At 50.1% G+C, this 20413-nt stretch overlaps 1 protein-coding gene and 1 long non-coding RNA gene across 4 annotated transcripts in view; one reads left to right on the top strand and one right to left on the bottom strand.

Moving 5' to 3' along the window:
* The window catches only part of MAP2K6 (mitogen-activated protein kinase kinase 6), a 54527-nt gene extending 38055 nt beyond the window's left edge, over positions 1 to 16472 (bottom strand). The window contains exon 1 of the mRNA XM_076354132.1: positions 16201 to 16472. Coding sequence (XP_076210247.1) covers positions 16201 to 16216 — 16 coding nt within the window. The 5' untranslated portion in view covers positions 16217 to 16472. The remainder of the gene's footprint in view (positions 1 to 16200) is intronic.
* A 232-nt stretch (positions 16473 to 16704) lies between these two features.
* LOC143167915 (uncharacterized) lies at positions 16705 to 20152 on the top strand. 3 transcript variants are annotated; one of them, XR_012996628.1, is made up of 3 exons: positions 16705 to 16807; positions 17877 to 18044; positions 19795 to 20152. It is a non-coding gene; the product is annotated as an uncharacterized LOC143167915 (long non-coding RNA). The 3 variants fall into 3 exon arrangements; XR_012996629.1 differs by lacking the exon at positions 16705 to 16807 and adding an exon at positions 16815 to 16899; XR_012996627.1 differs by lacking the exon at positions 16705 to 16807 and adding an exon at positions 17251 to 17421.
* Positions 20153 to 20413: the final 261 nt, after the last annotated feature.

The raw sequence follows: 20413 nt of genomic DNA, 5'->3' as shown, positions 1-20413 counted from the left end.
GGGGGCAGGGAGCTGATACAGCTTTTGGGCAATTCTGTACCCTCCTGTAATCCCCCACCAAACACAACTGAGCCCCCCTGCAGCTCTAGTCCATAGGAGCTTGCAGGGAGCACTGGGGTAATCACGTGCTGGAGCAACCTTCCAGCAGGTTTTGTGGGACAACACCACCCAATGCCAGTTTGGAGATAAAGACTGGCCATCTGATGGGGGGAGGTAATACAACACGGCTGCAGGGGAGAGGGTATGATGGTTCAGGATGATCTTTTGTGTCCCACAGAAGTTGCTACCACCTCACTGAGCTGTTTCACGGGCTCCAAAACCAGCTTGGACCTTCCATTGCCAGGACCTTAGACTTCACTTCCCAACTGGACTCTGCCCTGACGTGTTCCCCTGCTCCAGTGTTTGCTTGCAGGAATACCAACATGAGAGAGGAAACAGGGCCTTCAGTGCCCATTTTCACGCTCACAGACCAACAAAGAGCAGCCACATGCTTCCTTCTGATGCTAACAGTTCAGAGGAAACGGGGAGGTGACAACAAACAGCTTTTCCAGACAATGTCCCTTCCCAGCCCAGACGCAGCATCACTCCCAGTCTCAGAGAGGGAACTGCAAGCACAGCGTGGGGCCACCCATCATGTTCCTGTTGAGCTGGTGCCAGGACTACATTGGTATCTGCAGACATGACAAGGCAAGACAGAGTCCTCCCCTGACATCCTGCACTGCCAAGGCAGCCTTTAGATTAGCCAGTTTTTCTTTAGAAAACAGATGCAATGCAAAACAGCCCTAAATCCATCGTCCTTTAGGTGCTAATGTAAGTGGGAGATGGTAGATAGGAGAGTTTTGCCTGCCTACGGCTGTCAGCATAGGGCACAAGAGACTTTAATATTAAAAACCCTGTTACAACACTTTGGCTGAACTCATCTGGCGTGTGCATCCAGCTGCTTGAACTTCAACGGCCTGGGGGAAAGGGCACAGCTCCTCCCAAACAGCAGCACCTCTGTGCAAACGGTGGCAACATCACCTAGCAGGAAAGGCACTCGATGCAGCAGAGCTGGGAGCACCTGATGTCAGGAAATTCCACCCAGGTTGGGGCTCAGCTGCCCCAAGCTGACCCCCAGCACCGGCCCTGCCCCTGCACAGCTCTCCAGGGATCAGCATCTTCCTCCTCAGTGCTGGGATGCAAAGTGGAAATGTTCAGTTCTCTGCTGATTCACCCCAGCTGCGAGATGCTCTGTCGGGGACAGGCGCTGCCTCGTGACCCATCGGATAAAGAGGGGAGGAGGTGGTGGATGGAAGGGACTGGGCACCAGGATACGCACGCTCCAGTTTCAGCTCTAACGACCCTGTCTGTGGCCACAGGAAAGTTAATCACAGAGTATCTCGACTCGGAAGGGACCCATAAAGATCATCAAGTCCAACTCCCAAAGTTGCACAAGCCTTGTTTGTGTGCGTGTCCCCTGTCCGCCTAGCGCGCAGGTGTGCTGCAATAATGGATTAAGACAAACACACCTCTGTTGCTTTGGGCTCTGACTCACATCCACCAAAGCAAAGGACTTCCATGGATGAGGACGTTGGCAGCTGTCAAAGGATGCTGCTCGCATTGCACGGGGGGCACAAAGCAGCACAGCCTCACACCACCGTCCCGTTCCCCTTGGCACCTGAGAGGTGGTTCAAGCCAAGGATGGGAGAGCAGCACCAATCCCCACCAGGCTTGTGAGACTTCTGTGACACCCTTTAGCTGCAAGGAGACACCTGTCCATGCCAAGGCTGGAGCCGTCTGTGTCTTGATGCTCCAGACACGCTGGGTCCTCCAGAGGTGGTTGTGGAGGCACATGCATAAAAACACAAAATGCAAAATTTGACGGTTTGCCTACGCACAACCCATCTCCAATAGTCTGATGGAAATCCTATAGGGACCAAAGCCTCTTCCTTCTTCTCACCTTGCTTTGCCTAACTATTTTTCCACCCATCAACTTAATTTCGTGGGTGTATCCAAGCCTTCCTCATCACACACAGAGAAAAGCCACTTCCACTCCTCCCATCACGCCATCTCAAATGCCCCCAAATCCTGCAAATCACTTGCGGCTGCCTGACATGAGGCTGCAAGAGCCAAAAGCTTGGGGAGATCTTACTGGGGTCAAAGCAATGCCAAAAAAGACTTTGTTTTCTGCTCCTCGTGGTCACTGGAGCGGGTCGCATGCTTTGCAGGGCTCCTGCGCCTCCGGCATTCGGGCAGCTGCATCCTCCCATTGCTCTGGGAAAGATGTGATGGTGGTGGAGACACCACGGAGCAACAGAGGCCACCAGGAGCCTCGTGGCCTCTCCCCTCGCCCCCATTATCATGAGAAATCACAGCACTGGAGCTCCGGGGAGGCGAGCGGCAGGGGCAATCACTCCCTCCAGTCACCAGTACACCATAAATCAAGCCCTTATTTTCCCTCTGCCAAGGTCCGCTGGCTTCGCTGCCTACCCATCCCAGAGCCTGTTTTCTTTGCTGCTTATCTCAAATTAGGAAATCCACAGGAATTGCAGGCCGGGGAAGCTGTTTGTCAAGAGCCTCCAACCCTCGTGGGGATATTTTATGAGGGACTTTTGGTTTAGTTGCTGCTTTGTTTTCAAACCCTCGGCTGTCTGCTTGCAGTGGGAGTTTGCTGGAATCAAAACTGGAGAAAAGCTCTTGGAATTCACCCGGGGAACAAAAGGCCTTTTGTGCAGGAGGATTTGGAGGACGCGGCTGCTTTCATTGCCGCTACCTTCATTTCTATTCTCTCCCTGCCAAAGAGCACCTGCCAGCGGCGCCGGAGGAGGTGGGCTGCTGCCCGTGCGTGGCGGGGGGGACGTGCAGGCAGGAGGATGGATGCCTCCCCTGCCCACAGGCAGCGGAAGCAGAGCGCTGCAGGCAGAAGGGCGAAGTGCTTTCCAAACTTTCATGCATCGCGGTGTGCAAGGCTTACCCCAGACTTTCAGCCAAGCTTCGTGCTCCCTGCCCTGGCTCAGCCCCTCGCACGGAAGGCAGGGTGGGCTCTGCTCCTCAGTGCAGCAGCAGCACCCTAAAAAGTCTCCCAAGGGACGGGTAGGCTCTGCCATGCCGGTGGGTGCTCCCACGCGATGCAGCCCCGTGGATTAGGGGCTGAAGCTCCCACAGCCAACGTGCGAGCGGGAATGCTGTGGGTTCGCCCACGAGCTAAGCATCACTGCCGGCACTCCACTTGTTTTTTTTTACTTCCCCTTATCCACTGAGATTTCACCTCAAAATGCCACAGTGAGTGACCACATGCAGCTACGGGGCTCTGACCAACTTCCCATACGAATATTTACCAGGCAGCAGCAAGTCCTCTATACACAGCATAAAAGCAGGTGCCCTGTCTGCCTCAGCCACAGTGGGAGCAGGATTTGCCTTAAATCCACCAGCCCCAGCCCCAGCCCAGCTACAAACACTTCTACACTTCCAAAACCCACCTCTCCCTGGAAAACTCCACACAGTAAAGCATCCACCTCCTTTCCCCATTGCCCTGCAGAGCCTCAAAAAACAACTTTCTTAGGTCTGGCTGCAGGGAGGCGATAAGGATGCCCTCCCCATCAGACAGACTTTTTGCTCGAGGTCTCCCTCCAGTTTCAATTTTGGTTTTCAGGTTTTTTAAATGTGCTTGGTGCAGCTGGGATTTTCTCCCAGTGGGTCCTGCAAGGTGTTTTTAAAGAAGCATTGCTGGCAGAGCGAGGGCCCCGCAGCAGAGCTTCATTTCCCCTGAAAAAACAGATCAGCTTCTGCATCTGCCCCAACTGCCCAGACACCGAGGGGTGACGAGTCCATGCACCCGGCAGAGTGGGCAAGGGGCAGCTGCCCCAGCAGCACCGGCACCGTGCTTTCCAAGCCAGGGCCTCTTGGAGCTGTCAGATGTGCTGCCAGCCCGGGGAAATGCAAATTGCTTTGGAAAACGAAGGTGACATTTCCACCCGCTTGCTGATTTCTGCTGTGCTGCAGACTCAAAAGCCCGATTCAGTCTTGTGGCTCTAGCTATGAAGGTTCTCGTGTCTTGATGGTGCTTCCATTTAAGCACGTGCTTACTGTGAGCACGCATTCCTATTAAGGCTGCATTAAGTGTCAGGCTGAGCAGGAATATGTACGTAAAGGCTGTGCCAGACTGCTGTCGTAGCCTTCGCAATAGCTGCAGCAAGTGTCTGTCCTCTGGGTACCCAGCTGCAGGCTTCAGCCCATTCCTCAGCCATACCCACCAAAAGGGACAACCCGCACACTGGCACTGGCAGAAGTCCCTCTGCAAGCGGTGGTGCCAGCCAGGTTGCAGGTTCCTTGTCATTGCTTCCCTGTGCCCGAGATGCTGCCCTGTAGCATCCACTGGCAAAGATATGTGGGCAAGCGCTGAGGCTTGTTCAGCCAAAAATGAGCCAGGAGGCTTAAACGCGGGAAAAGCAGGACTTTCTAAGTCAGGAGGGTGTGATGGGCCAGGAAGGACTCCCCTGGGGAGCTCAGCAAACTGGCCCTTTTGGGGTGTCGCTGTCCCCAGGAAAGCATGCACAGTTATTTGTCCTTCAGCTCTGAACCGCTGCTCCCCACGTGTTAATGCAGCCCCATTTCTCTGCAGATTCCTTTGCTCGCTGAGCAGGATCACACCTTATCTGTGGGATACCGGTCTTGGTGTCATCACCCTCGCAGCAGGACAGAATAAAACCTAATCAATACCACAGGGCAATCTGAGCTATGGTTTTATTTCTGTTAGTGGATGCTCCAGGCAGCCACAGCAGTCTCGTTTTACCAAGCACAGATTTAATTTGTTCAGCATATTGTAAATGTTGGACATTTAAACTACGTCGCTATCAGCCATCTTCTACAGTTGATGCACTGCATATAAAACTCGGGTTAATAATTTTCTGCTCATGAGTAAAGCCACCTCAGGACAAGATGGGCAATTTATGTTCCATAGAGAGAAAGCTGTCCACTGATTTCATCATTCTGCGAGTTAGAGAGTATCAGTAACTTTTACAGCCAAATGGGAATATCCATGGAAATAGAGGAATGTGCCACAAGCCATTTCTTTAGCCGAGTATCCTCACCCTCTGCAGAAGGTCCCTGATGAACAGGAGGGCTACAATAATCCACGTGGTCTAGCATCCACTGCGCTCCTCAGGGGAAAATAGCACCTCTGGGTTGAAAGGATTTAATAAATAGTGCCAAAAGTGTACAAGACACTTCTAGACTGAATTATTTCTCTTCAGTTCCCAAGTTATGCTGTTCTGTTTGGCAGCTGGCAACTGTTTGTTTCAGCTAAAAATGTTGAATTGAAGATAATTTTAGGACCACTTTCCTCTTCTGTGGTGCAAATAACACTCAGAAGAATTTCAAATCAACGCCTAATTTTCTTCCCAGGAATATGCTGCTCGCGTTCATGCGTCTTTCACTCACGGCTCAGGCTAAACAGATAAGTTGATTAAAAATCTGGTGGCAATCTCGCCCGGAGGTTTTCCTGCATTAGCACAACGCCGCGGCACCCGCAGCACTGGCATGGAAGGAGAGGATCTGCTTCCTTGCTTACTATTTTGTCACAGGGAATTTTTGTAAAGGCTCAGCCAAATATTTCGATTAAGTTTTCAACATGGTCAAGACTTTGACCATCTGCCTTTGCGCTACCCTGTTAGACAGATCTCTTTTGCTATTCTTTTTTTTCATTTATGAGCTTATTTGCTTAGTTTTGTACCAAAATTATTAAAGATGGTATCTGACAATTCTGGACAGCGCAGATGGGACGAACTAACTCATGCTCCCTCTGCTGGCAATGCCTCCCAGCAAACATGTAGGTCCTACTTTAAAAACACACAGGAACCCTATTCACAGGGAGAAGCCAAGGGCAACCGCAGGAAAGCCAAACCCACGTCCCCTCAGAGCCCCAGCACTCCCCCAGGTCTCCAGCACTGCAACTTTGGGCACTACCACAACACCGGAGCCAGACAGGAGGCACTAGGAGAATAACTGCACACGGTTTGCACTGTCAGCTATAACAGCAGCTGCTCCAAGAAACCACCAGCAGCAGAGACAGGCGAGAACCGGAGCTGCTCCACCACCACTACAGCAGCAGTAAGTCTGTCCAACCACGAACATAAAGTCTCGGTCCCGCAACCACTTCAGCAATGCATCTTTGCACATGCAAGAAGTCTCAGAAGCTCAAAGCTGTGCACGTGAAAGTCTGCAGGATGCAGTGCGGCTCTCGGGGCTTCCAGGGAAGCTCTTTCAAGTGCAAACAGATTTTAGCCAGAGGTCAGAGAGCATGAACTTCGAGCTCTCCTTCCAGACACCTGCTAAGAGCATACACTTGCTTGTATGTCATATAATAAAGCAAAGCAAGCAGTACATAAAGAACAAAGCCTTTCCCCAGGTTTTATCATGCAATTTTATTTCAATTTGGAAAACATGTTGAAGAAATGCATTATGGCATAGTACCCTGGCAGAAGACAGCAAGTCTTCTCCTTTTTTTTCCCAGTAAAGCATCCCTGACACAACTGGGCAAATTTTTGCTATCCACATATGTCCACGTGGATCAAACCCCGTCAGGTTACATCTCTCCACCCAGCCTTCTAAATCAGGAGCTGTAAATACAAAACTCCCTTTATAAGCCTTTCTATCAAAGCCTCTATAGAACTCCCTGTCCGAGGTTCAAGGCTGTAGTTTCAGTTATGTACGTACACTCTGGCAAATACGATACTGCTTTCTAAGTTGCAAGAACAGATAAGCAGAAATGGGAGAAAAGAAACCAAGAGAAAGCAGGGTAGTATAAATCATCTACACAGATCCATAATGTCCATCCTACTTAGCAACCAGGACAAAATACATCGCCAACCTTGTAAATTCTTATGTGTGTGCTCAACCCCAAGCACATTCAGTCCCACTGACTCCTGCAAAAAGACTCATGTGCTCCAAGTTTAGCACAGGCACAAGTAGTTTCAAGATCAGAGCATGAGAAAAATCCTATTTAGCTTCTCTTTTAAGGGGAAAGAAAAAATTCTTCAGACCCCACTCATCCAAATGAGGGCCCTGCTTGGCTACAGCTGCTCTGAATCGGCTCTGATTCAATCTCCCAGATTGCTCCTTGCATTTCAGCTGCGGCAATGCCTTTTTAAAACAAGCTCCTGGAAGAAGAGCCCCCCCCTTTGCAGGAGGTGTTGGCCGGGCAGATGCTTGCACAGGATGGGCCCTAAATGAGTGTGCTAAAAGGTAAAGTAAATGCTTGTTGATGCTGGAAGCGCTGGCATTGTTCTGAGGTCTGCGCAGGAAGAGCGAGAGGAGGAATGCTCTCCTATTGCAGGAAGCTGTTCCAGCCTCTTATCAGACATAAAGCTTCTGATTTCTTGCGGGGGAAGTACCAAATGTTTTTGAGGGGAAGAAAAAAAGAAAAAAAAAAATCACATGCTTAGCTATAAAGGAAGCTGCCTAATGACATGAATGAAACTGAAGTCATGCTATGTGGAAGCAAGCTTGCTGTGCTGCCTAGCTCAGGTGGCTACAAGCAAGGGCACGTTCCCATGCTGTCACTCTGCAAAGACCTGGAGAGGTGCAAGCCCGGAGGTCCTTCTCTCTGCCAAAAAGGTGCCTGCTGTGAATTCAGTCTTTCTTGTCTCCAGAAAGCAACTTACTACTAATCATCTTTGAATGCAGCATCTGTGTTGCCCTCCCCAGCTGCCAGGGACTATTTTGGGCTCTCCCTCCAGTTCAGATGCTGCTCTGTCAGGGGGCTGTGTTGCGATGTCCTTTCACACAGTGTGCTGCACCGATCTGGTCTTTTAGTTAATTTGTAAAACTGATTCCTTGGCAGGAATTCAAGTTCTCCGTAGAGATGTTCCAAGTTTTATTAGCAATGAACAAATTACTGGTGTCCTTGGGAAAGGTAAGGAAGTCAGAGTCTATGTTAATTTCCTTTATTTTTTTCTGGAGGGTATCTCCCAAAGGACAACTCTATGCCACTTAGAATGGCTCTCTGGTTACATAAGTGCCTGTATATATAATGGCTGTCATGGCTCATTGCGTAGATATCTGTGTAAACTTCAGTTTTAAGTATGTTCACTATTTTATCAGACTTTGTACTTTATTTGAGCCAAGCACTCTTTGCCTCCAGCCTGGTTTCTCCTGGTAGGTTATTAGGGGATTATGGTTTCCATCTCTTACAGTTAAAAAACAGAAAACACTTTGGAACAGGTTGGAAAACAACAATATCTAGAGCACTGCCTTTCTTCTCCTTTAATAGGCTACTGTCAGCCCTGTGCTTGTTAAATGAGAGAAAAATCTGTGGGCATGCAGTGAAGGTCAATCTTGTGGTTTTTGAAAACATTTAATTAGTACGGTTAAGTACTGAGGTCTGCTTGGGAGTGAGCTTCTGCATTAACCATCAGCATCTTTCAATTCAGAGACGCAAACCTGCAAGAGGGGACTGCAGGTTATGTCTACATCTCCATGTCCAAAACTTCAGTGGTGGTCAAGCTTAGGATGAGAACTGTTGCAGCTTCCCTGTCCTGTTGCTAGCTCCAAAACCTGCGTGGGGTTTGGAAATCAAGCTCAGATCTCTGCACATCACTAACAGCATAGAGTCCCTGCTGGCCAGATCCTGGCCTCCTTGTGCAGGGGCTGGAGTGACCCACTGCACCTTCAGGGACCCATCAGGGCTGCCAAAAGCCCTGCGCTGTGGCTTGTGCTTCTGCTGAGGCATTTTTCCTAAGTGCTGAGGCTCAGTGTTTAAACAAATCTACTTAAGATGTAGCTTTGCCCAACGGGGTTTTGGCATTTTGATGAGAGCATGTAAAGTCCCCGTCTTTTCCTCCATGATGCATCTAACTGGAAGAAGGGGGACAGCTGTTCTCAGCTCCTACAGGTGTTTCACTCCTTGAATAAAACTACAATAAATGTCACATATCTGTGCTTTAATCCTGGGCAGTAGCAGGCATAAATGCTATGATCACAGGCTGACAGTTCCTTTTTAAAAGGCCACAGCATCAGCTGTCTGAAAGAAGAAATCAATTCCAGTCCTTTCAAAGCCAAATTTGGGTTTTATTTCTTCATATTTTTGCAGCATTGGAGACCCTAATTGTAGGCAATGAAAGCAGCCCTAGGAAGAAAGGGCTGTGTTGAAATCAAAGCTGGAAAGTGTGCCTCTAAATGGGTGCCAGTTGCCAGCACTGGAGAAGTGCCCCGGGAACAAGGAGCTGGTGCCAAGGGCAGTGCTAGGCGCAGCACAAACCCTCCGTGCAGAGCTGGTGCCAAAAGGACCTTCTCATCTCATGTGCCCTGTTTAAGTGAACGCTTCACCTTCTACGTGCAGGTACTTGCGTGAGCATGCAAGTCTAGCGGGCTCTTACTGGGGCTCCTGTGTGTGAGAGATGGGAGATGCTGAGAGTTGATGAGCGCAGATATAATGGAGCAAGTCCAGGGAAAGAAACCCAGTAATCAATGCTGGGTTTCCCTTTAAAATTTTCTATCTCCCTTTCTTTTCGATGCTGGTACTCTGGCAAGGTTTGTCTTTGCCAGATGGGGACTTCCATTACTTTAGAGCCGTCAGAACAACAAAAGACTTCTTTGAGTCATTTTCTATATCTGACCTTGAATACTGGAGAAGCAACAAACATTCTTAAGAGGAATGATAACATGGAGTGAAGCTGTAACTTTTATAATATAACTTGTTGCTCGAGTGTCAAATAAGCCCTGCTGAAAACACACGAATGCCTGGGACTTCCACAGAACGGCCAGATGATGCTCTGAGGCCATTTGGCACTGATAAGCATTGTTTCATTGAGTGCAATTACATATTTTTGTTTAGAAAAAGATTCTCCTTCAAAAGCAGCTACCAAGTCTATGCTGATTCAGCCTTCATTAAAGGCCTCTTATGGCAGACACAGTGAAGTGTTGACTCCTGTACTTACTTTGTATTGCTGCCTTATCTTTGGCATCTCATCTGCAACTTCTGCTGGTTTGTTGGGTTTTTTTCCACTGGTTTCATCTGAGTGCAGTAAAAGTGGATGCTGCTTGGGCTTCAATCCTTCTAATGATTTTTGATCTGCTTGGGTGCAGGCTAGGAAAATCTAGCCTAGATTATAAAATTGCAAGCTAAGTAGGCTAACAAAACAGCAACAGCAAGAAACTGGATCAGCTCTGCTCAGTGAAGTTTTCCTGCTCAAATGGGGTGGGGGGGGAATGCTTTCTCTCTGCAATCTTTCTTACAAATATGAAACTCTATCTCAGCTGCAGAAGCTGCTCCCTCCGGCTGTTTGCACAATGCTCCTTGGGCTTCACTGCACTCAGCTTATTGCAGCCGCCTATTAAGCCACAGCCATTGCTTCTACAGCAACTGTGGGGGGGAAAGTAGCCTGAGTAGCTCCTACCCCAAACTGCTCTCCTGATGCGGTCGGATGCTGCTCTTACCATGCTCATACAAATTCAGGCCCTTACTTGACTATGGGATGCAAATCCAGAGTGATGCTCAGCTACAGCTTTGCTAGCACCAGCAGACCAAGATGCACAAGTGGCTTCTTGGAGCTTCCATTAAGGATGTTCAGCATCTGTCTGCAACATCTCCAAAGTAAAGATGACTCAGAAGTGCTTTAGCACCCTGGACACTTTCATGGTGGGATGAACCCTCTGAAACACCAACTGGGTGTTTGGAATTTCTAGCTTAAAAGGAAGGACAGCTTTAATTTTGGCTTTGAGACAAAAGAAAGCCCTACAAGCGAGAGCCTCAGGCTTCCCCTCTCCGAATTGCTTTTTACTGAGCCAGGATTACTGAGCAGAAGACACTTTTCCATTCATGCTTGTCAACATGCAGAATATTGTAGATTTGGAAGACAAAAGCAAAAAAAAAAAAACTTTCTGCACAATGAGTAGATATGGAAATTGCACCGAACGGCCTTCACCACTTTGCCACCACAGAGCATAATATCTAACGTGGCACAGCTCCAGGGTCCTAGATCTGCTTTCCTGCTAACATTGCGCTAGCTGATAATGCTAATCTCAAGCTATTCCCAGACAGGCCCTAAGGAAGGGAGCTAAGTAACTCTACAGGTAATGAAACTTTTTTTTAATTAATTATAGCTCTGGCCATGTCTAAAATTACAGGAACAGTCCTGCAATTTATCTGGCCACCAGAGACTGACTCAACACTTTATATAATGATGCTGCTGGTGGCCACGCTACCAAACTCGTACAATGCCCTGATCGTCCCCCAAAACATGGGTGACCACAGTAAGGGACACCTGTGTGCTCTGGTTTCTACCCCTTTCCCTCACTCACAATTACTCGTCCCACCCACTGCCATCGGGAAGCTGTGACCTGCCCAGCGAGCGCTGCCCACGGGTGCTTTAGCTCCCTGCGAGACGGGAGCAGAGGTGCAGAGCTTTGCTTTCGGAGGTGGAACAGGGGGAGACCTGTGGGCAGGCCTGGCATTAGAAATGCAAGTTCATGGGGTGAAGGCAGGGAACCCCATGGGAAAGGGTTGGGAATCATGACTGTGCCCAATGATGAGGGTAACATGTGCTTGGTCCTCCAAGCACATTCACAGAGGAGGGCTGCAAGCGTGTTCCCACTCCTGGGCTATCAAAGCTCTCATGCTATTTTTCTTTTCCTTCTTCTCCCAGCTTAAAAAAGGGATTGGACCTTGTTTCAGATGTGTTGTTTTCAAATCCTTTTCTGAGAGGCTTCTGTGGTGGTGTTATGGCTCTTTTCAGCAAGAGAAAATGGACAAGTGACATCAAATGCATGTATTGTTTGGAAAAACAAAAAAGCAACTTTTTAGTAATCTTGTGTACTCGCAACCACAGTGCACAGAATTTGCAAATCTGCCACGTGACTTTGAAGGTAATTGTGTTCCATTAATGCCAATACTTTTGGAGGAATGAAGTGTCTCATCTCTCTAAATTACTCCTGTGGTTTTAATTGAGTATCATTTGCCTCACCTTAGCAGCTTATGGATGTGTCATGAGAGGTAATTCACCCCAAAGGAAGCTCCATTTTTTTGGTGACTAAAGTAACAATGAGCAATACTTCTTGTGGCAGTGAGAAACCTGAACTTTTTTCAGCTGGGAGGAGAAAACACATCTTTGCTCCTTTTTCCCCTGCAACTTATCACTTTCATTGCTATAATTACTTCTGTAGTTTGAGCTTTTAAATGCTTGTGTCTTCCTGTCCCTGCCAAGCAGCCTGCTTAGCACCAGGGAGCTGATGCCCTGACCAGCACGTTGCTGGGTGCCATGCTGTGTCAGGACATGGGGACAAGGCACCCCTCAAATGCACCCTGTTTTTTGCACCCCCAGTGTTGCTGCCTGGGGCGGAGGGGGCGAGAGCTCCTTCCCTGCACAGCTCAGCAGCGTTGCAAGCAAATGCCTCCTTAGTGCAACGCAGAGGGAGCAGGCAGCAAAGCGCAGCAACTGGAGTCTTGACTGGGTGTCTTGGTTCCCTCTTGCTCAGCTGTGTAGAGCAGTGATTTGGCTGATGTCAGGCATAATTTCTAGCCTAATAGTTTCTACCCCAATTAGTTGGTTTTCTTTCTTCCCATGCTGGTTAATTCCTCCAGCGTGGCATTGCATGAGACTTTTAAAGCTCTTTATAAACATTTGACTCCTCTTAACCCAAAACAAGTACACAGGCACCTCCATCACAGAAGTGGTATAGCAGAGCAGGCAGCACACGCAACAGGGTGAAATAGTAATTCAACATGGTCTTCCAAAAAAATAAAAGAAAAATCAACAACTTGAACTGAAATTGGCTGTGATTGCTGCTAGACTAGGCTTTGCTAGGCTTGCACCTCGCTGACCGTGCCACAGCTTTGCTCACCATGCTCATGCAAAGCCTGCCCTTGCCAAATGCCTATGTCATGGGAGTGTGTTAATGGCAAGAAGCTGAGGTGGTGCTGACGAGGCAAACTGCATGTTGCACAACCAACGGGAGCCTCATGCTGCTTACGGGTTAATTTTATACTAGCAAAAACCTGCCACCTACCTAGGATTATTTTTTTTTAAAAGCTACCATTTAGGCTTTACATCTGTTCCACTGAGACTTCTCAATGGGAAAAAACAAAAGAGCATTTTGCATAAAATGTAGTATTTTCGAATAGGTGCAGGGCCTTTGGTCAAAGTCCATAGGGTGCCCGTTCAGCCAGCATCACGTGGGACATGATTCTCATAATCTCAGTATACCTTTTCAGCTACAGCACAAAAAATTGTATTTGAAACAACAAAGTCCAAGAATTAGGAATGAGCTCAATGGACAGCAATATTTAGTTAAAAGTAGCTCATTTCCATGTACTATTTATGAATTAGAGTCCCAGCTCTAATGGGAACTGCTCCTCCTTCCCTTTTCTTATTTCAATGGAGAAATTTGCATATTTGCAGGTTGCTTCTCTGATGTGGGCTTCATGAGTGAATAATTCCCCCATTACAATGAATTTAGAAGACTCTTGAATGTATCTGCTGTCACGAGAGTTCAGATTTATAGCCTCAAACTGTGTTTAGCTTGTAATTAATATGGACTTCCGCATTTTTTCTCTTCCAGAATAATATCCTATTAGTCATGACAGCCAAATGTGCCACATTTTGGCAACGATGCAACTTCTTCTGAACTACCATCAACATCAAGTCCCACTTGTCCGGAGCGGACTCCTCTCTGAAGGTGAGAAACAGACTGCAGGGACCTGATGTGCTTGGGGAAATCTTATTTCCTTGGATTGCTCCATCAACTAAAAATACCATTTTGCAATTTAAAAGAGGGAATGAAGGTAGAAATGAGCACGGGGTGAAATGCAGGAGTTTGCACCCGGTGGTGTCTTTCTGACTTGATCTGTACTTTGTTGACCGCAAAGTCTTAAGGAGTCCAACAGGACACAGGTAACGTGGGTGAATACTGCAAGAGCGATGCTGGAGGCAGCTGCTGGTTTCTGCTGTGGAAAGGGTCAGAATGAAACTGTTGCTTCCAAACTCCAGGGAGAGTTTTATCTTCTACAGCCCGTGCTATGGTTGTGCAGAAAGCAGATCACGTCTGCTTCTTCACGTGGCGCAGGTAGGGTCCGAGGAGCAGTTCTGCCCTCTTAACTAGGTGAGATTACTTGCAGGGAATAAGTTTTACCAGAGAATAACCCTCCCGATTACTGTCCCCCTGACAAGCAGCATTAAAAAAATTAATCTCTGGCAAATTCTCAGCACAACTTTGGAAATGATTCAAAGTAGGGAGAGGGCTCCAGAGCTCAGCAGCTGGCTGAAGCTCTGTGCAGTATTTTCGAAAGCTGACGAGGGACCTCCTGTGCAACACATGAAAGCTGATCCTGAAATGCAGATTATGCCTCCCTTAATTCATCCTGAAGAACGATACCTCTGGTGCAAACCCCCGGAGCTGAAACCCCTTCCCAAGCAAAACCTCCGCCTGAACAGCTGAACTTGGAAAACTTATCTGTGTAAGGAATTCAAACTTAGACACTCGTATTGCAGAGTGTAAGATGGATGGAAAACGGATTCAAGAATGATGCCATTCATTGAGATCATGTTTTGTGGGTTGGCTACTTGTATTTCCCCATTTTCCTGGTACTGAGAAGGACAGACAAGGGCCAGTGCTGGCGAGCATGGGGGCTAAGCGGCACCCCAGGAGGGTGGGCTGCGGGGCCACCAGCCCAGGTCCCTGCCCATCACCAGCTCCACATGGTCAGGCTTTCCAGGGACCCCGGGGAAGCGGCTACTCCCCTGCCCAGCCCCTGCCCTTCCGTGGGTCTCACAGGGACCCTCCTGCGAGTGGCAGTGTGCTGTGGGTATCATTTGATTCAATTTTGCATTATCAAACTTCCTTGGCTCTTTCTATTGGAAACTTTTACAATTCTCTGCTTGGCTGGAAAAGATGACTGCAGCAAACCCAAATTAGGAATAAATTATACAACAACTTTACATTTTTCTTACAAAGGAAAACTGTGTGGCAAGAGCTGTGAAAGCACCTCCCTCCTATGTCCTCCCAGCAAGGCTTATAGTAGAAGGCCACTGACTTCACAGATCTTTAAAAAACAAAAAACAAAAAAAAACCCCAAAAAACCAAAAAAACCCACCACCACAACAAAAAGCCCCAGTCCCAGTTTGGGAACTGCTCTCCCACTGGGCCGTGCACTGTCTCTCACACACGCACCCCCCCCCCCCAATACGTGCGAGGGCTGCAAAATGCAAGGAGAGGCAGCTGCAATATCAAATCCAAACATTTAAAAGAAGCTCCAAAAGCTGCATCTGTGTGGCCAGTCGCTGACATATGTGCATCTATTTTCACAATGAATGGCCAGAGCAACTCCTCCTTAAACATCTCAGCCTGGTCTTGCAGGGACTATTGCATTCCCACAGCATTTTTGCAATATTAAATTCTCCACCTCCTCCCACCACCCCCCTTGCAGGACACAAGGCAGTGCCACTCCGGAATAATCATCAAGTTAAAAAGCAAAGATCAAGCCTTCCCCACCGCGCTGGCCAAAAAAAAAAAACCAAACCAAAAAACAATCACTGTTGTCCCCTACCCAAACACGCCCCTCCCGCTCCATCCGAAGTGCCGAGCCCCTGCTCCTAAATGCTAAATAAAGCACCTCTTCTGCATGCTCTTAGCGATCTGGTGTTACAAACCACACTGCTGCCTCTGACCAAAAGTTACCAAATATTAAGGGGGGGGGGGGGGGGGGGGAGAAATCAGTGGAAAATGATCTCAGTCCTGGCACAAGAACAATACTTTCCCATGGAAACATAGGTATATATTTAATTCCTGGTAACTCCACTCAAGTTTCACCTTTTATCTCCTCCACGGACTTCTTCAAAAGTTTCATGTAATTTTGCACTTGAAATTAGCTGCAATTCGTATGCATTGTGCCCATTTTGCATGCATATATACAGTAGCGAATGCATCTGCTCTTCAACACCCTTTATCTGTCCTGACTGTGCAAAAGGCAAAAAGGGCTCAGTAATCCCCGCAGAAGAATTCAAATAACGTCAATGCACAGCTGAACTGCAAGCCCTGCCTTACAGGAACTGTGTGTGTGAGTGTGTGTGTGTCTGCAAAAAGGCACATACTAAACAGGAAATGCAACTGAGAGCCATTGAAAGCCTCAAACTTCAAAATGCAATTGCATCCCGAAAAATGCATGCATGCACTTAAAAATGCATGCACGACTTTTTGCATATTTGCAAGGAACAGAAGTAGGAGCCTTACCTCTCGACTGAGACATTTTCCCCTTTGCTTTGATGGGGGAGGGGAGCACAAAAGACTTTGCCTTGCCTCTCTTCTGGAGCTAGTTTTGCAACAAAGATGCAAACTGCAAGCGCTCAATCTTCGTGCAACTGGAGTTTTCCTGACTTGCTGCAGCAGCTCTCCTTGCAGCGGGGGGGGGCGTGCAATTGCACACTTTGCAGGGCAGCTTGCAGAGCGGGGGGTTTCCTCCCCCCCTGCTTGCAATGGTAGGGAAGGCTCTGCTGCACCTACATGATGGGCCAGGGCTGGCAGCTAAAAGCTCCAAACTTGGAGCTGGGGGGCGCAGTGCGCAGGCGCGCTGCCGACGGCCGCCGCGCGGCCGCCTGGGTGCTGTAGTCCCGCCGCCCGCCGCTTCCTGCAGGGGGCGGCGCGGCGCTGCGCGCCCGCGGAGCCTGCGCGGGGAGGGGAGGGGGGGGGGAGCGCCCGGGGAGGCAGCGCGCGCGCGCGCGGCGGGGGGGTGCGCGAGTCGCGGGCGAGGGCGCGCAAATAGCGCGCAAACAGCGGGGGCGCCGCGGATGCGGCTTTTTCCCGGCGGTGCGCGCCTGCGGTTTCGGCGTGACGCGCGGAGGTGCCTTGGGCCGGCGGTGGATCCGCGCCGCCAGCGCGGCGGCTCGCCTTTTTTCTTTTCCCCCCCAAACTGCCGTGGCTGCGAGGGAGCAGGTCCCTGCCCGCGCCCCTGCCTGCGCCCCTCCCTGCCCGCGCCCCTGCCTGCGCCTCTCCCTGCCCGTCCCCCTGCCCGCGCCCCTGCCTGCGCCCCTGCCTGCCTGCCCCCCTCCCTGCCTGCGCCCCTGCCTGCCCCCCTCCCTGCCCGCCCCCCTGCCCGCGCCCCTGCCTGCGCCCCTGCCTGCCTGCGCCCCTGCCTGCCCCCCTCCCTGCCTGCGCCCCTGCCTGCGCCCCTCCCTGCCTGCCTGCCTGCCCCCCTCCCTGCCTGCGCCCCTGCCTGCCCCCCTCCTTGCCTGCCCCCCTGCCTGCCCCCCTCCCTGCCTGCCCCCCTCCCTGCCTGCCCCCCTGCCTGCGTGCTGCGCAGCTAGTCGGTGCTGCCGGCGCGGTGCGGGAGGCGGATGGCGGTGGCTGCTGGGTGTCCCCCTTCTGTCACCCGCCCGACGCGGACACTTCCCCGGCGGGATCCTGAGGCTCCTTGGGGACCAGGGAGAGGCTCCGGGTCTGGGGCTGCGGCTGGAGGTGAACGTGGCGGGATGGCGGTGTGCAGGGCAATGCGGGAGCGTGGAGGTGTTGCCCACGGGGGTCTTCGTGCAGTCAGCCCCATCGCCCCTTCCACGCACTCGGGTCCGGCTGGTGGTGCCGACGGGCGGATGCACGCAGAGCCTCTACCACCGCTCACCCTGCACCGGGCGTGGGGAAGCCCATTGTGGTGTCTTGGTGCATCACAGGGAAAACGACAGAGATCGGGGTGGAAAAATAGAGCAGAAAGAAGAAAAAGACGCACTCCGTGTTGTCTCCGTTGGATTTCGATTTTAAGGATCCATTGGAGAGGAACCTCTTGCTTTTGTGCTCATGCGATGCCGGGGGCGTTACGCATTCTGCATAGCACGGTGGTGCCCTGGCTTAACCACGGCTCGTAGCCACCCTATATAACATTAACAATTTCTTAATCTTTTTTTCTTTTCCCCTCGCAGGCAGAGCAGATGAAGCGAATTTATCCCAAGCCTGAAATGGAGTGTTTTCCGAGGCAGTCAGCTGGGCCCCTGCGGGCTCACGGAGGTTTCCCATATGACGAGCTGGGGGGACACGTTGCGGTAACGTCCCCCTGCGATGAGGATGCTGTCCGGATCAGAAACGCAGCTGTACGCTGGGGCGTGGTAGACGGGTACCCCCTTCTGTGGTTAGGAACCCCACTTTGGGAAAAGCCCCTACGGAAAAGAAAAGAGAGGCCTTCCTAAAGCAGTGCTTTACTTTAAACATATGCTTCATTATGGGAACACTGGAAGAAAAAGAAAAAAAGAACTAAGTGCTAAGAAACATGCACTCTAAAAACATTTACAGCTAAATTAGTGGGAAGGATGTTTGTTTACACCCCGGCGAAATGTATAAAATCCAGTGAAAAGGTTGCATGGAGAGCGTGTCCGGGATTGTAAGCAGCGCTGCCACTTCTAGTGTCCTTTTTCCTGAAAAAGCTGATTTTTATACCGCGCCCTTGCGCCGCTCCGTTTCCCAGCCGGCCCCGTGCAGCTGAGCTCACACTAGGCTGGCGTTGCTCAGGATTTTGCCATTTTTAGCTGCAAGGGCCAAAGTCTGAAGGAGGCTGTAACCCTCAATTAGGGATCTGTTTGTGTAACTTCCTAATGTTCGGAGTGATTGTTTGGGGTGAGGGAAATGCGCTGCTGTATGTGGTCCTTCCTGCCAAACTTGCAGCTAGAGCAGATCCTTATAGCCAAGCAATAAATCCCCAAAATGAAAGGTTTACGATGGAAATGCTGACAAACCCTTAACTAACACGTTACAAATGGCAGTGTTACAATTCAGTAGCTATAAGCTAAATTAGCAGCGGCACGGGCAGCCTTCGAGGATCGCTGTAGTGAGCCGGCCTTGTCTCGATGAAGATGTGCAGCGAGGCAATGGCTTTTAATTTGCTTTTAATCTTTCTAATGAACTTTTGTTGGTCTAACTTGCATGCAAAATGGGGGATGCCCCTTTGGTCTTTCATGAAGTTTTTGGATGACCGTTGGAAGAACATCCATCGGGCGAGAACAAGAGCTCAGTTGTTTTAAGGCATTTTTTCCTATAGAGGATGGAGTCCTTGTTCTTCGCAGTTTCCCGGAGCGCTGACCGTTTCCCTTGCTGGCTGCCAGGTGCCATTGGGTGCTCCGGGACTTCACACGCACAAACTGGGACAGCACAGCAAAAAACTCTGTCGCGCTGCTGGCACCCAGCAAACAGCACGATGTAAATTTTAATTGTATTCTGATGCTTTCCCTATTCCCCCTTCCCAAAGGCGTGCAGGGATCTGGGATCCCGCTGCAACGCTGCCTTCCTCAGAATTAGGGCACCCTTTTACAGCGCCCTGCTAATGCCGAGGGAAATTTTATCCTGGCTTTAATGAGTTTAAGCTGAGCCTGGGACCTGCAAAGGCTTGTCCGTCTGTCATGTGCTGCACAGCGGTTCGTGTGCGGAGGGTTGGAGCGTGTGTGAAGTTCAGCGGGCAGGCGAGCCTCGGCAGGCTGTGGCGGGACCAGGCGGTGCGGCCGGGGGGCTGGGGGCGTGCGGCAGCGCTGCCCCCAGGCTGGGGGGCTGCCCCGGGGGGGTGCGAGGGCTGCAGCCTTCCCCGGCGCCTGCGGGATGCCCTGACCCGGAGCGGAGTGGGGATGCTGGTAAGTACGAATGGGCTTCCGTGGACAGTGCATCACGGTGCCGTGAACAGGTTACCATCAGCTTTGAGTCCAGTGGTACCAAAAGACTTCATCATCCTTACTGTTCACAATTGCTCCAGCACAGTGCCCGGCCTTTAAGCCTGGCGTTTAGTTTCCCCTTGACAGATCTTTTTGTTTTTAAAGTCTAAATTCTGCAGACAACATGACTGAATCTCCTTTGCCCTAGGTCGGATTCACCCTCCTCCTGTCCAGTAGCAGGCTCAAGTCCCCGTCTCTGCTGTTCACACCATCTCCTCCTCCGGTCAGCAGCGCTTCCAAGCTGCAGAAAAGGCCATTTGTCTTCTGAGGACTTACTAAGTAATTTTTTAAACACAACTTGAGTTGCTGGTTTTGTTTACAGTAAAACACTTTGATTTGCCGTGCAGCAATTAGTTCATGAGAGCAGATGCTGAAGCAGAACAGAAAAATCTCTTCTGGAATGGTGACGTACCTAAAGCCTGCGGGGCGATGCACAGGAACCAGCGAGGTGCCTTATGTGAGCCTGTGTCTCCCAATGCATACAAGTAAATTCTCTAGGAACATCACTTTAATCGTCTTGTGTCAATAAGTAGTGCCGTGCCGTGTGCGTCCCTGTGCAATGACTTTTTAGGAAATAAATTACCACGTTGTGAGTGGCCGTGAAATGGAGCGGTCCGGCAAAGTGCCTGGGGCGGGAGCAGCTCGGAGGGAAGGGGGTTTCTGCTAGGGGGGAATCCATAGGGCTGAACGAAGAGATCCGATTTCTACATCTGGGTCTGGCCATAAATTTTTCTCGAGTGCTTACTGTCTGTATATAGTCGTTTGAA

This window comes from Aptenodytes patagonicus, chromosome 16, assembly GCF_965638725.1.
Source record: "Aptenodytes patagonicus chromosome 16, bAptPat1.pri.cur, whole genome shotgun sequence".
NCBI lineage: Eukaryota > Metazoa > Chordata > Aves > Sphenisciformes > Spheniscidae > Aptenodytes > Aptenodytes patagonicus.
Note: the sequence above shows the minus strand (reverse complement) of the source record. Positions and strands in the feature narration are given on the sequence as shown.